We start from the raw sequence: 14330 nt of genomic DNA, 5'->3' as shown, positions 1-14330 counted from the left end.
TTCGGCTCGATCCGATGGACGCTCTTCCGGGGGAGGGGGCCGAGGAGGTCTCGTCGACCGGTGTCCAATGGAGAACAGCGTGCTCGGGGATTCTCAGAGTCACACGAGGGTCAGGGAAGACGGGAGTGCGCAGAAACAGGGGTTATGGATTATTTACTGTTCCGGCGAGAGTGTTCGGCTGATATGGATTATTTACTGCTCATACTGAAAAATACTGTTTACGTTGGAATGTTGTGAGAGAAAAACACTACTCCGACTGAAAAAATAAGCCGAACAAGCCGGCTTCTTCCCAGCCGAACACTCTCGCCGGCACAAGCGGTGATCTTGACAGCGGCACAACGGGCACAAGATCTGTAGGAGGGGGCGACAAAAACGAAACCATCGCCCCAACCCGATATAGGTGGTTTCTTCGACCTTTGATGCACCTGCACACCATGGCTTCGTTTCTTCTATTTTTCTTGTTTTTCTTTAATATAAATCACTTGTCACATCAATAAAGAGTTACATAGTAGGATAGTTAATACACATAAAAACTATACTAATTTTAGTATTGGGAGTGCCTTAGCTATGTTTTCGGCCATAAGACGTAGACCAAATTGCTTTGCCCTCGTAACATAGAGGGGTGTTTGTTTCTCATTAAAGCCGCGGCCCATTAGCTTACCACCCCTCCGGTTCCGAAGACCGAAGGTACTGTAGGAATACGTGACACACGGTACTGGTACGGCTCTACAGAACATAGCCTAGGAACAGGTTCAGCATCCCATCGGCCATGGCCTCGCCTGCCAAACTGCAAATTCCGCGTGGGAGATGGCGTATACGACCGATTCTAGCACGGGCCAGACAAAATTTTCGGCCCAAGGAAAGTTGTTTCTAGTCCTGTCGGCCTTGTTAAGTTAACCCCGGTCCATTTAGCCGAACTCGGGTCCGTGAGGTTGTCAAGAAGAGAAAACAAACTCCAGTCCAAGAACACTGCCCAATGCAGGTTCGGCCCAGGTTGTATTTATATATAATATAATTGCAACTCTAGAAAAACAGCCGTACCCTTGTAAATTGCAATACGAACACGAGAACATGCAACCCATCGTTACTTAATCTGTATTTTCCCAATGAAAACACATTATTACATGTACAGAAAGTCACATACGCCCCTATTAAAAAAAAGTCACATACGTCCATTATTCTATAAATATATATGAGAAGCTAAGCTGACGTATACGAGATTAACAAACTCATCACAGGAGCAATGTTGTACTTTCTAAGTGTGTAGATCGGGACCATGTTGCAAGTCCTCCGTTGAGGTACGATTATGTCTAAATTTGGTTGTCAATTTGTTTTCGAATCGCCTATTTGATTAATTATAGCTAATTATTAGCTAAAATAAAATATTAGCCCAATAGGGACACAACTAGTTAGCCAACAATTCTAAAAAAAATAGTTAGCCAACAGCTTGGAAGCTTGGCTAAAAAAAATAACTCATCAAAATATTTATAAGCCCTTCAAATTAGGGGCTATTTGCTTCACTCTTCACCTCTGAAATATAGTCTCGTTTAGTTACTTTTTACCCAAACACTTTGATTAAGGGCCTGTTTGGTTCTCATTGACTAAAATTTAGCTACTAAAATCAGTGACTAAATTTAGTCACCCATGTTTGGTTCTAGTGACTAAAGGTCATTAAAACAGTTCAACAAAGACCAAACTACCCCTAATAAATGCCAAATAAGGGTGAGGGACCAACAATAATGAGGGACAACTGAAAGATCCTAATATGGCTAGAGGGGGGTGAATAGCCTATTTAAAAATCTACAAATCAATTAGAGCAATTTGATTAGTATGACAAATAGTGAAATGCAAACTTGCTCTAGCTCTAGCTCTACAAGGGTTGCAAGCCACCTATCCAACAATTCTAGTTGCAGTGATTACTAGGCACACAACTTGTAATGTTACTACTCACTAAGAGCTTTCAATCTTGCTACTCTAAAGAGCTCCACTAGAAGAACTTAAAATAACAAAGCAAGCTCTCAATTCTAATTACACTAAAAAGCTTGCCACAACTAGTTTGCAAGAATATAAATGAGTGAGTAGGGTGATTATACCGCGCGTGTAGAGGAGTGAACCAATCACAAGATGAATACTAAATCAATCACTGGGAGAATACCAAAGGGCAAGAGACAACCAATTTTTCTCCCGAGGTTCACGTGCTTGTCGGCACGCTAGTCCCCATTGTGTCGACCAACACTTGGTGGTTTGGCGGCTAAGAGGTGTTGCACAAACCTCGTCCACACAATTGGACACCGTAAGAACCTACCCACAAGTGAGGTAACTCAATGACATGAGCAATCCACTAGAGTTACCTTTCGGCGCTCCATCGGGGAAGGTACAAATCCCCTCACAATCACCGGAGATGGCCACGAACAATCACTAACTCGTGCCAATCCTCCACCGCTGCATCAAGCCGTCTAGGTCGTGGCAACCACCAAGAGCAACAAGCGAAATCCGCAGCAAAACACAAATACCAAGTGTCTCTAGATGCAATCACTCAAGCAATACACTTGGATTCTCTCCCAATCTCACAAAGATGATGAATCAAAGATGAAGATGAGTGTGAGGGCTTTGATTAAGCTCACAAGGTTGCTATGTCAATGCAAATGGCCAAGAGTCTAAGATTGAACCGGCCATGGGGCTTAAATAGAAGCCCCCATAAAATAGAGTCGTTGTACCCCTTCACTAGGCATAACTCGGGGTGACCGGACGCTCCGGTCATGTTGACCGGACGCTGGACCCAGCGTCCGGTCGCCCGTTGACAGCCACGTGTAACACTGCGTTCATCCGAAGCCGCCCGATCTCAATGGTCACGACACGACCGAACGCTTCGGCACAAGTGACTGGACGCTGAACCCCTAGCGTCCGGTCGTTTCTAGTAAGCTCTCAGAGACGGCAAACCTTGACCAGACGCCTCCGGTCGACCTTGACCGAACGTTGCCAGCGTCCGGTCAGTCCCCTAGATCTCGGTACTGCCATGTCAGTTCTGACCGGACACTGCCTTCCAGCGTCCGATCAGTCCGAGACCCAGCATCTGGTCAAATGACCGACGCTGGGTCTACGCTACCACGCCTGACCGGACACATCGGTCCCCTTGAGACCAGCGTCCGGTCACTTTGTGAATCAGCGAGACTGACCCTCTTTCATCTCTATCTCCTTCCACTTTGCTCAAATGTGCCAACCACCAAGTATATCACTTTGTGCACATGTGTTAGCATATTTTTCACAAATATTTTTAAGAGTGTTAGCACTCCACTAGATCCTAAATGCATATGCAATGAGTTAGAGCATCTAGTGTCACTTTGATAACCATATTTCGATACGAGTTTCACTCCTCTTAATAGTACGGCTATCGATCCTAAATATGATCACACTCACTAAGTGTCTTGATCACTAAAATAAAATGGCTCCTACTATTTATACCTTTGTCTTGAGCCTTTTATTTTTCTCTTTTTTTTTCCAAGTTCAAGCATTTGATCATCACCATGCTATCACCATCGTCATGATCTTCGTCATTCCTTCGTCACTTGGAGTAGTGCTACCTATCTTATAATCACTTTGATAAACTAGGTTAGCACTTAGGGTTTCATCAATTAACCAAAACCAAAATAGAGCTTTCAACAACCCTTTTCTATTGGGCACTTTAGCCCACTTTTAGCTACTCTTGGGTGACTAATGTAACTAAACTACTTTAGTCCCCTTTTAGTAAGTTTATTTTGCAGTTTAGTAGCTAAATTGACTAAAATTTAGTAGCTAAACTTTAGTACGGGGTAACCAAACAGGTCCTAAATGGGACTAAATGGACTTTAGCCAACTAGTCACTCAAATATTACTAAATTGGACTAAACCTCACATTTTAGTCACTTTGGATCCAAACACCATGACTAAAAGGGACTAAAAGACCTATTTTAGTGTCTTTTAGTTTATCAAACCAAACATGAGTGACTAAAATTTAGGAGCTAATTTAGGTGACTAAACTTTAGGAGGTGCAAACTAAACACGCCCTTAATAAACTAGAACTAAACAATAGCGGATTAAAAAAATTAACCCTACACATCAAACAGAACAATGCTAACAAGACTAGAATCTTTTTGTAAGGGCGTCCCAATAGTTAGCTATTTAGCTAGCTATTCTGACGTAGATAGAAAAAAAGTAGGAGAGAGTAGTCATCAGTGACGAATAAATAGCTGATCTATTTTACGTAATTCAAGAATCTAAGTAAGGAACGTGTGAGTCTAATAATACATAAAATAATAAAAATATATAAATAATCCTTGCTTTTGTCTTTTACCCCTACATCATCTACGGTGGGTGACTTCGCCAGCAAATATTCTATTTTATTCCATGTTGACGAAAATACGAACAACTTGTTCGGTTGACTAGTTCGTATCGTTGCTGGTTCGTGAAGAAGTACTACTGGCTGGTTGTGTGAGAGAAAAATACCGTTCTAGCTGAAAATTTACGATTATTTACGACAAGCCACAGCCAAACAAACAGGCTGGAAGTCTCTAGCGACTGCCGAAGCAGTAGGCTCGCACAGACTCCAACCATTTTACAGTCTCTGACACTATGCGCTCTCTCTCTCGTCTTAGCTGGTGGCCCAGTTTAATGGATCTGAAGAAATTTGTGAGAGAAAAACACTGTTTCAGATAAAAAAAAAGTAAATCAAACCGAGTTTAAGGGCACGCGAATAGGGCCGGTATTTTTCTCTTTTTATACTTTGATACTCTCTTTCACCTCCACATCGCTAGCGATTTCCTAGCTGCCGTTGGACGCCCTAACAAACCACAGTCGCGTCATACCGAGGATTTTTTTAAAGCAGGGCATAGTGGCCACCCGTCAAGCCGTCATCTGGGAACGCGGAGCACAATCATTTGTCATTCGTGCTCACCACGTGTCACCGCTCGGTTGTCGGCCCCCGGCGGCACATGCCGCGGTGGAAGCCGTCCCTCTCCCTCCACGCACGCTGGGGGGGACCCCGCGCCGCCCGTCCTCCCCGCGGCGCACCAAACCAGCACAGCATGTGCCCGTGCGCCGCGGCCTCCGTCCCCATTGGCGGCCACGCGATCGCTTGCTTCCGCTGCGGGCATGGCGTGTTTTCCTTGTTCCGTTGCTTGCTTCGAATCGTCTGTGCGCGGGAGTCCGGTAGGGGAAAGAGGGGGGAAGGTGGACCGGAAAGTAGATCCTGCCGCCGCCTGGTGCCTGCTCGCGAGCGACGTCCCACCAGACGGCCCCCTCGGCGCTCGCGGCTTGCCCCCTGCCAAACAAAACCAGAGCGAGGTGGCCTTGCGCAGTTGCGCTTGCATTAACTGTAGCCCTTGTCCAGGGGACGGCAGTGGGCCCAGCCTGATGGGAATTGCTGTGGCGGTGCGCTGTCTTGCAATCGGGATGACGTGCCCGCTTCCCCTCGGCTCGTGCCAACCTTGACCCCCTCTTCGCCGAATTATCTGTCACTTTTGGTTTCCGAATTACAAATTTAACTCAATTTATAAAAAATATATGCAACATTTATATCTTTAAATAAATTTATTAAAAACTAGATTTACAGATATTTTCAATGATACTAATTATGTATCATAAATATTAATATTTTTAATATATATTTTGTCAAAGTTGTTATCAGAAAACAAAAACGACATATATTTTTTTTTACCGATGGAGGAATCCATTACTGCTGGTCTCCATTTCCCCTGTATCTCGAGTTTGCTCGCAACCGTTGGATTTATTTTGCAGCAACGAAAGGTCCACGGTTGATTTCGTACGCCTGATTCATGTGAGCCTTGCTTTTTCCCGATTGCGAGAAGGGAATCTTTCTCCTGCTTTTAGCCCCTGCTCCTTCTCGTCGGTACAGAAGAAAAGGGTCGGGAGCAAAAGCGGAGCGACGCGTAGGAGAGGCGAGACGGGGGAGACGACAAGAACTCCACTCCCCACCCACCCACGCCGCTCCACCCCTCTCGTTTTCACTGCCCCTTGCCCTGCACAAAAACAACCAAAGGAAAGGGGACGCGCTCTCGCCAACTCCCCTGCTCCACAAGACCACTCGGATCCCAATCCGAGTCCTACTCGTCGTCGACGTCGGCGACGACGCGACGGTCCCGTGGGCGAGCCAGCCACCCAACGCCGTGGACTGGGGAGCCCGGAGGGATGGACCCCGAGAAGCGCGGCTACGAGCTCCGTATCCTTTCGCTTCGTCTTCGAGTTGCCGCTCCGTTTCTTGATTCGATTTGGCTCGCAGGAGGAAGAAGCCGCCGCCCTGTGAAGCAACCCGGGCGGGCATTTGCTCGGGCAGTAGAGTGCGAGTATAAATATATGTTCCCCCAGATTCTTGTATTCGCTTAGTCTTGGGCTGTTTCCTGTAGTAGATTCTTGAAATTTCCCGCCGCCTCTGTACTTCGTTGGCAATCGGCGTCAAGAAAGAATCGTTTTAAGCATCCAAGCTACACCTTAAGCGGTTGGAACTGGTTCAGTGAACAATTTTCCCCTCTACCCCCAATTTAGGTTATAGTGCCAATTCGAAATCTGCTTTGCTTTAACTGAATGCATATATCTTTTATGATGATTCGGCTATTTCTGGCTCTGTTTTTTCTTTTATTTAAACGAGTAATGTGTAACGGAAGTACATGCGTCCAGTCCTGTTTTATTTAATTCTTCAGCCACTTTTGTTCAATGCAAACAATAGTAACTAGGACCACGACTACTAGTCAACTGTCCGGAAGTATGCATTGCTCAAACTTGACATCTCCTTAACTCAGCATCCCAAATTAGAGAATTTTGTGGCGCACGATGCTGATGTGAGGTCCCTGTCCATCGGCAAGAAGTCTAGCCGTGTGTTCATCACCGGCGGTAATGATCGCAAGGTCAACTTGTGGGCCATTGGCAAGCAAACTCCACTTCTGGTATGTGTCCCCTATGTCAATAACACTGCAATCGTTTTTGGCTACCTTGAAATTTGATCATGTTGTATTTCTGAATGGGTGTCTAATTGTTTGCACAGACCTTGTCTGGCCACACAAGTGCGGTGGAAGCTGTGCAGTTTGATTCAGCAGAGGTGCTTGTGCTTGCTGGCTCATCAAATGGTTCCATCAAGCTCTGGGACTTGGAGGAAGCTAAAGGTTTGGTTATATAATTATATAAGCCCCCCGCAGTTGGATTATACCCTAACATAGTTTCTTACTTAATTTATTGTCTGTGCATAAAATGAAAACGGCCATTTTATGTCGGCTCATCACAAATTCATTTTAGATTTATTATGATACAGTTATACAGATGGAAAATGCTCTATGAGGATAATGTTCTGTTGCATTACCTTTTCATTTTTGGTTGCCTGTGGTAGAACCATGATTATATGTTTGTTAAGCCTCCAAGTCATTTCAAAATGTCTTGAATGGCCACTTTTAACGTATGCGCTTTGGTGGTTCCATGAAAAAGGGGTTGGGCTCTACTGAGCTAAGGCTGATAGTATTGCCTGCCAATGTTGTCTTAACAATTTCTGTTAAGCGTTCTCGGATTTATGTAAGTTTGTCCTGCATCAGAAACTTGTCCAACTGCATCAAGTTTAACCATGTATAGTAACGCTTCCTGTGAATGGATAATGACATGCTTTGGGGAAAATAAATATATGATTTATGTTTTTTAATTGAAATGTAGTTGTGCGGTCTCTCGCTGGGCACAGATCGAGTTGCACTGCGGTTGAATTCCATCCATTTGGCGAGTTTTTTGCATCTGGTTCGTCAGATACAGACCTGAAGATATGGGACATAAAGAAAAAAGGATGTATACACACATATAAGGGTCACAGAGGAGCAATTAAAACAATCAGGTTTACTCCTGATGGACGATGGGTTGTCACTGGAGGGGAAGATAACATTGTGAAGGTGTGGGATTTGACAGCTGGAAAGCTTCTACATGATTTCAAGTTTCACAGCGGACAAATCAACTGTATTGATTTTCACCCTCAAGAATTTTTGCTTGCAACAGGTAACTATCTATACGTAGCATCTTTTTTTTCATCACTTTTGTTATCAAAGCATGACCTAATGCAATCGCAAGGAAAAAAAGTGAATTCAATCTTTGTTTTGATTCACATCTTTGTTGTGTAATAGTTAGAAATATCATTTTTTTTAATTAGAAAAGAAATTGTTTTGTTGGATACATCTGAGGTAAGTGAAATTTAAAGAAGTGGAAATGTGTTCTGAGTGAATCATTCTGACATTTTTCAGGCTCCGCTGATAGGACGGTGAAATTTTGGGATCTTGAAACTTTTGAATTGATAGGTTCTTCTGGACCTGAGGTATTGCAAGTTGTTTTAATCAAGTTAGATTTGCTTATGATTATGAAACTGATAATTTGAAGACCACAAACTATGGCTTAATTCTTTAGTGTGCATATTCTATAGGCATGGTAACTACAGTACATTATTGCTGACGGCCTTGTATTACTATCTTTGTCTTTCTTATAAATCATAACTGTAGGAGCTTTCTCAGAGTACTTTAGCTCACATCTACCTACGGTTGATTCAGTTTTGTAAGAGATGGTCTGACATCTAGCCTGAGCTTCACTTATGTCTTGTTCGCTGTTTCTTAAACCTTACTCTAAACGCACATGAGGAGAACATCCATCTTCCTCTTTTGTGATAGCTTACATGACTCCTCTCTCCAGGGTACCGGTGTACGTTCTATGGTCTTTCACCCAGATGGTAAAACCCTTTTCTGTGGATTAGACCAAAGCTTAAAGGTAGGTCCTATTTTCATAGGTTCTCGATTGATGTTTATTTGCTTGGTACCTGAGGACATGGATATTTTCAGGTATTCTCTTGGGAACCAGTAAGGTGCCATGATGTTGTTGACATGGGGTGGAGTAACTTAGCTGACCTTAGTATTTATGAAGGGAAACTCTTGGGATGCTCCTACCATGAACGCCGTGTTGGTCTATGGGCTGCTGATATATCAGTGAGTGTCATTTTTTCCATGCCATATGTATTTTCCTGCCTCTTCTAACTTCCATTGTTTGATCCAGCTCATTGGACCCTATGCTCTTGGTGTGTTGCCCAAAGCAAATTTTTTTGCTGAGCTTGTGCAGTCTATGGATGATAACCCTGCGAAACCAGTTGATAGCACTGCAAATTCTCGTCCTGCTTTAGCAATGGCACATTCAAAAAGTTTATACAAAGTCAAGGAATCTGGGATTGGTAGGTTTCAAACTGTTTATATATTTAATATGTATTGAGATTTTTCTTTTTCCTTATTACTGCTTGGCACCCATAGTGACGACCTTTCCCTCCTCTCTTTCTTCTGTGATAGCAGCTGAAAGCAGGGTTCGTGGTTCACATTTGACTCCAGCAAGTACAGATAAGATCAAGAAAGATAGGAGCAGTACTATTCCACGAAGACCTGCTTCGTCTTTAAAATCATCTGTTCAGGGTTCTACCCCGATGAGGCGTATGAAGCTTGTTGATAGTCCTTCCACCAACCCAAAAATCGTGGAACGTAATTTTGGGCAGAGAGACATTTCATTAACATCTCGTGTAGTGATAGCTAATAATTCTGCAACTGCTAAGAAAAGCAATCTTACAGAATCAGCTTTAGTGAAAGATATTTACACTACGTCTCAGGCTGTTTCTGCACCTGTTGTTGTGCCCAGAGACATTTTAGAGGACAAAACAGTAAGCAATGTTCGTAGAGGGACTGGAGACACAGCTGCAGTCCCAGATGATTTTCGACCTGTTCACAAAAGAAAGCCCTCACTTAGTGGCAGTGCTGCTGATAGTGATAGCTCATCAATATTCACTGAACCTGATGTTTGCTCAGAGGGTTTGTCTGGCTTAAAATTCTCCTTTGGGCTAACTCCATATTACAAGAAAGAAGAATTTGGCGATGTGGATAATGAAGGTATTGCACAAATAGCAGAAAAGATGGACAGAACGGTGTCGCTGGACCATTCTCTGCAGTTAAATGATGATAAATGTATAGGCTTTTCTCTTTGTTCTTAAACATGGACCTGCTGTTTTGCTAGTATGGTAATGTAACAGTAGAACTCTGTTTCATGCAGCCTTTGAATCTCCATGCTCAACAACAGAGACTGGCAAGGTCAAATATGTTAGAGGAGGTGCGTATGCATATTAATTGATGTTGTCAAGGATTCTTCATGGCCTAAAAATAGCTTTCTAATGATAGTGTGAACTCCTTTCAGTTGCTGTGCCAGTGGGGAAAACAAAGTCTCTTGTTGAGAGATGGGAAAAGAGAGAGTCTTCTAGCACTGATTATTCACCACAAATTGGTTCTTATGGTGATCGGGCATCAAGAAATGACAACCCTCCGTCCCATCTGGTATGTATCCATACGTTTTGAGTATAGTTATTCATAGTTGATTGTACCTCATCTTGATCCACTTGTATTGTGGTATCTTTAGTCCTATGTGCTCTCCTAGTCTTGGCCATGCCTAAGAATTACAACTGTTTTGCTTAAACTACTGCAGCTACACTGGATCTTATCTATTTTTTCCGTATTTTTACTTGCTATAGTAATTTTGCAGCTACATTGGATCTTATTTCATTTTCATATTTTTATACTAGTTATAATGATGTGAACTCTGAATCTTTTGAGTCCCGACTGCCACATGCATTTAGAGAAGGAAGAAGTCTATTTTTATCTTTGGCATCAAACTATCAAAATCTGACAACTTTTGCAAAAGGCTGGTTTCAAAGGTTGCTAGTGTTTTATTGCTCGTAGTAGCAATCGCTATTTATTTAAATTATCGTTTTGTGCTTTATTAAACCAGGAGCTCAACCAAAAGTATCCAATGGATTCTCTCGAAGGTGACACTAACCTCACAGATGCCATGTTCCACCACATATAGATCCTAATTTAGGCACTGCATGGCTAGTGCTGTACTTTATTTTGATCGCTTGACTAGGTCATAGGTTTCAAATAAGGCAGGTGCTCAAACATCATGTGATCAACATAAATTAAAGCGCAAAACGATAATTAATAAGGCAGGTGCGCATACATCATGCAATCAACATAAAGTAAAGCGCAAAATGATAATTTAAATAAATAACGGTTGTGCCCACGAGCAATAAAACAGTAGCAACAGGAACAAGTCAGATCCAAAGAATTCTAAATAGAGTACCAATAGATAGATTGTATTTTTAGAACAAAAATTGGTACCTGTTTTGTATTTTTATTTAAAATGAATTTGTTATGAATTTTTAGAGATTTAACCATATTTTTATTTAGAAAAATACATATATAGGCAAAATCACCTTTGAAAAGTTGTCCGGTTTTGATAGTTTGATGGCCAAAGATGTCTGGTTTTGGACTCGATGGCCAAAATTGGACATGAGCGGTAGTTCGATGGCCAAAAGTATACTTTCCTTTACAGAAAGAAGTAATGACAGAAAGTATTTTCACAAACTAGATACAGAATGCTGGGACAGATTGCGCTTTAATAGTTTAATGTTTAGGGAATTTATCCCGTATTCCCATTGGAGATTAAAGTTTTTTTTTTGAACTGGATAGGAGATTAAAGTGATCCTGAAACATTCATAAACTACTAGTACAGAATACAACTCAAACATTGTTCAACTTGCTCAACCTTTATTTGTTCATGCTATGTAACATTCTCAAAAAATCTTTGGCTGTTCAAATTTGGTGATGATTGCAATTAACAGGCAGAACCAAGTACAACATATGAAAAGGATCTGTCAACAGTGGATGAGATGATGGCTCCTGTCAATTTAGTGCGGAACCATGATGAATTCATAAATGCTGTAAAACTTCGGTTGACAAAGCTAGAGGTGACTCCTGTTATTTACTTGCTGACTGCTGTTTACCAGTTCATGTGCTTCTGTTATGGAGAGCAGACCGGTAGAGGACCGGTCCACTTGCCATAACAGCTTCATTGAATTCTCTGTGAACTTACATCCAACAAATAGAGAAGATGTCATGAAGGAAAAATCATGCTGGTTAGTTTTTCAATATAATTAGAATGTTGAACACCAAAATGTGTTATCTATGGGGGTGTTTGGTTGCTAGCCACACTTTACCTTAGGCAAGTTTGACATGTTAGTGTGACATTAGTGGCAAATTGTGAACATGTAAACTTATTCTGTGGTATAGTCTAGTATCTTTCACATCCTTTAGGCTCATGTACAGAATATGCATGCTCCTTTTGAAGTAATGCTGATCAGCCTCCTACATTTATTCTGTGATGAACCGATATAATTTGTGTTCTATGTACTCAGATGATGCGGCATGTCTTTGAACAAAGTGGTATCAAAGGAGCAATCGCTGCAGTGGCAAAGGTACCTGACAATGCTGTAAGTTTCTTTAAGATGTATGATGATTTTGCATGGCTGTACCTTAATCTTTTTTTTCTTTTTTAGCTACTGATTGTTGAGATTATTACAGGTTCAAGCTGATGTTGTTAGTGGTCTCAAAGGGAAGCTTGATCTTTTCAACCTGGAAATTTTCTCAAGCTTTCTGCCTGTTCTTTCTGGGTTACTGTGTAGCAAGACTGAAAGGTAATGTGTTGGATGTTTTATTTGATTGTAAGTCTATCCTTATTTGAAAGAGAGAACATCCCATGCCAATATTCTTCATTATCTCTGACTCATGCAAATATTGGCATCCTACATTAGGGGGAAAAAAACAATTGATTGAGCAGTAACCGTGTCTCACAAAATGCCATTACTTTGCCTCAAATTTGCAGGCATGCTACGGTTTCTTTGGAAATGTTATTGGATCTTATAAAGATTTTTGGACCAGTAATTCATTCAACATTATCAGCAAATTTAGGTGTTGGAGTTAACATTCAGGCTGAGCAGAGGTATTGTCAGCTCATTAGCTGCAAAACTTAGGACCTGCTTGTTTACTCCCATCTTGTATAATCCTGCTTATACAAGCTCAAGTGATCAACAAACATTCTAATTAGCTTATATAATCCAGGCACCCCATCTTATATAATCCTATAAGCTGCCCTGGACCCAGCTTATTTCTTCCACACCTATAAGCTGGATTATACTAGATGTCATGAGAGACTGTTGTACTAAATCAAACCATAGAAGACAAGTCACTAAACCTTGCTTTTCTAATGCAGGTTGCAACGTTGCACACGGTGCTTTAACCATTTGCAAAATATTCAACAAACTTTGAATCCATTGATTATGTAACTCTTTCCCTTTCACTTTACACACCATCTTTCGCTCCATTTCTCAATTCTGTATCAGTTGCTGCAATGGGACATTGTTTCCCCCCCCCTGATGTTGTTCTTTTCCTTTTTGGTACAGGCGGGGTGGTCAAGCTGCACAACTTGCTCAAGAACTAAGTCTTTCATTGCAAAATTTGGTGGTGATCTAGGTCGGATGAAGTTCATGTATACGACAGAGTAGATACCATTCTTTTTGGCGAAAAGTGCCCACAGTTGTGTAGCTTGTATTTTGTCATAGCTTTGCAAGTGGGTCATGTAATTGTGTTTTGACTTGGGCTGGCATTCAGCCCGGTCCCCTGTTGGATATGTGAGCCTGGCCGTGCGTCAGTCTGTAATTAGCCGCATCTGCTGTATGGGCAGCCCTGAACAAAGCCTAGTTGAAAGGAAACAATCACAAAGGGGATCATTTTGGTTACGCCGCAGGTGATAGGATGGTTCATGTAGCATGTAGTGATTGATCATTCCAGTGTAGTCGTAACCCAGTACAGTTTGAACGAATGAGGAATGGCCAATGCTCGGTTTGACTTGGATTTGATATACCAAACTGGCTGTTACATGGCCTAGCACGCGAATATGTCCCGGCCTTGCATTGTCTTCAGCATTATTTTAAGGATACAAGAAACAACCTTAGCACATTCTCTCCTTTATTTATATTACATTTTTATGACTTTTCTGGGTAGATGCAAACCGTTCTGCCGTGTATCAAGAAATGATACACCCCCCCCCCCCCCCCCCCCCCCCCCCCCCCGCCCCCCCCACGGTTTCAGTCCAATGGCATATTTGTTTAGTTTGTGGATGACGTGCCAGGACAAAGTAACGCTCCGTCTGGGATTCCATTTGTTTAGCCTGGAAATTCAGTTTGCTTGTTGCTTAGCGAGAAACATTACCAGTTGTAAATATCCTCCAATATAATCAGGGCCCAGCGTACGTAAACTTGGAAGCTTCTTTCGTTAATGAACAATTAAACCTGCCAGTACCCGTTGATAATCGCTAACAGCTATCTTGTCCTGCAGAGTTGAAAGAGACGCCATTGCGGTCGTACCGCCATTTTGTTCCACCTTGCCGGGCCACCCGGCTGCCAACCC

The 14330-nt window shown here is 42.3% G+C and overlaps 1 protein-coding gene across 7 annotated transcripts; it reads left to right on the top strand.

The window, feature by feature from the left end:
* The first annotated feature begins 5925 nt into the window (after window positions 1–5925).
* Window positions 5926–13660, top strand: LOC136450542 (katanin p80 WD40 repeat-containing subunit B1 homolog KTN80.4-like). 7 transcript variants are annotated; one of them, XM_066451025.1, is made up of 17 exons: window positions 5926–6214; window positions 6805–6935; window positions 7034–7151; window positions 7687–8016; window positions 8259–8329; window positions 8698–8772; window positions 8844–8987; window positions 9055–9226; window positions 9339–10001; window positions 10087–10143; window positions 10228–10364; window positions 11708–11833; window positions 12281–12340; window positions 12447–12559; window positions 12748–12864; window positions 13135–13203; window positions 13325–13660. In XM_066451025.1, the coding sequence occupies exons 1-17, from the start codon at window positions 6184–6186 to the stop codon at window positions 13392–13394; spliced, it is 2484 nt and encodes an 827-aa protein (XP_066307122.1). In that variant the 5' UTR covers window positions 5926–6183; the 3' UTR covers window positions 13395–13660. The 7 variants fall into 7 exon arrangements, with proteins under 7 accessions (XP_066307122.1, XP_066307120.1, XP_066307124.1 ...); XM_066451023.1 differs by having other exon boundaries at window positions 12281–12355; XM_066451024.1 differs by having other exon boundaries at window positions 5928–6214; window positions 9342–10001; window positions 12281–12355.
* Window positions 13661–14330: the final 670 nt, after the last annotated feature.

Source organism: Miscanthus floridulus, chromosome 5 (genome assembly GCF_019320115.1).
Source record: "Miscanthus floridulus cultivar M001 chromosome 5, ASM1932011v1, whole genome shotgun sequence".
NCBI classification, from domain to species: domain Eukaryota; kingdom Viridiplantae; phylum Streptophyta; class Magnoliopsida; order Poales; family Poaceae; genus Miscanthus; species Miscanthus floridulus.
The sequence above is the reverse complement of the archived record's forward strand: the minus strand, read 5'-3'. Positions and strand labels throughout refer to the sequence as shown.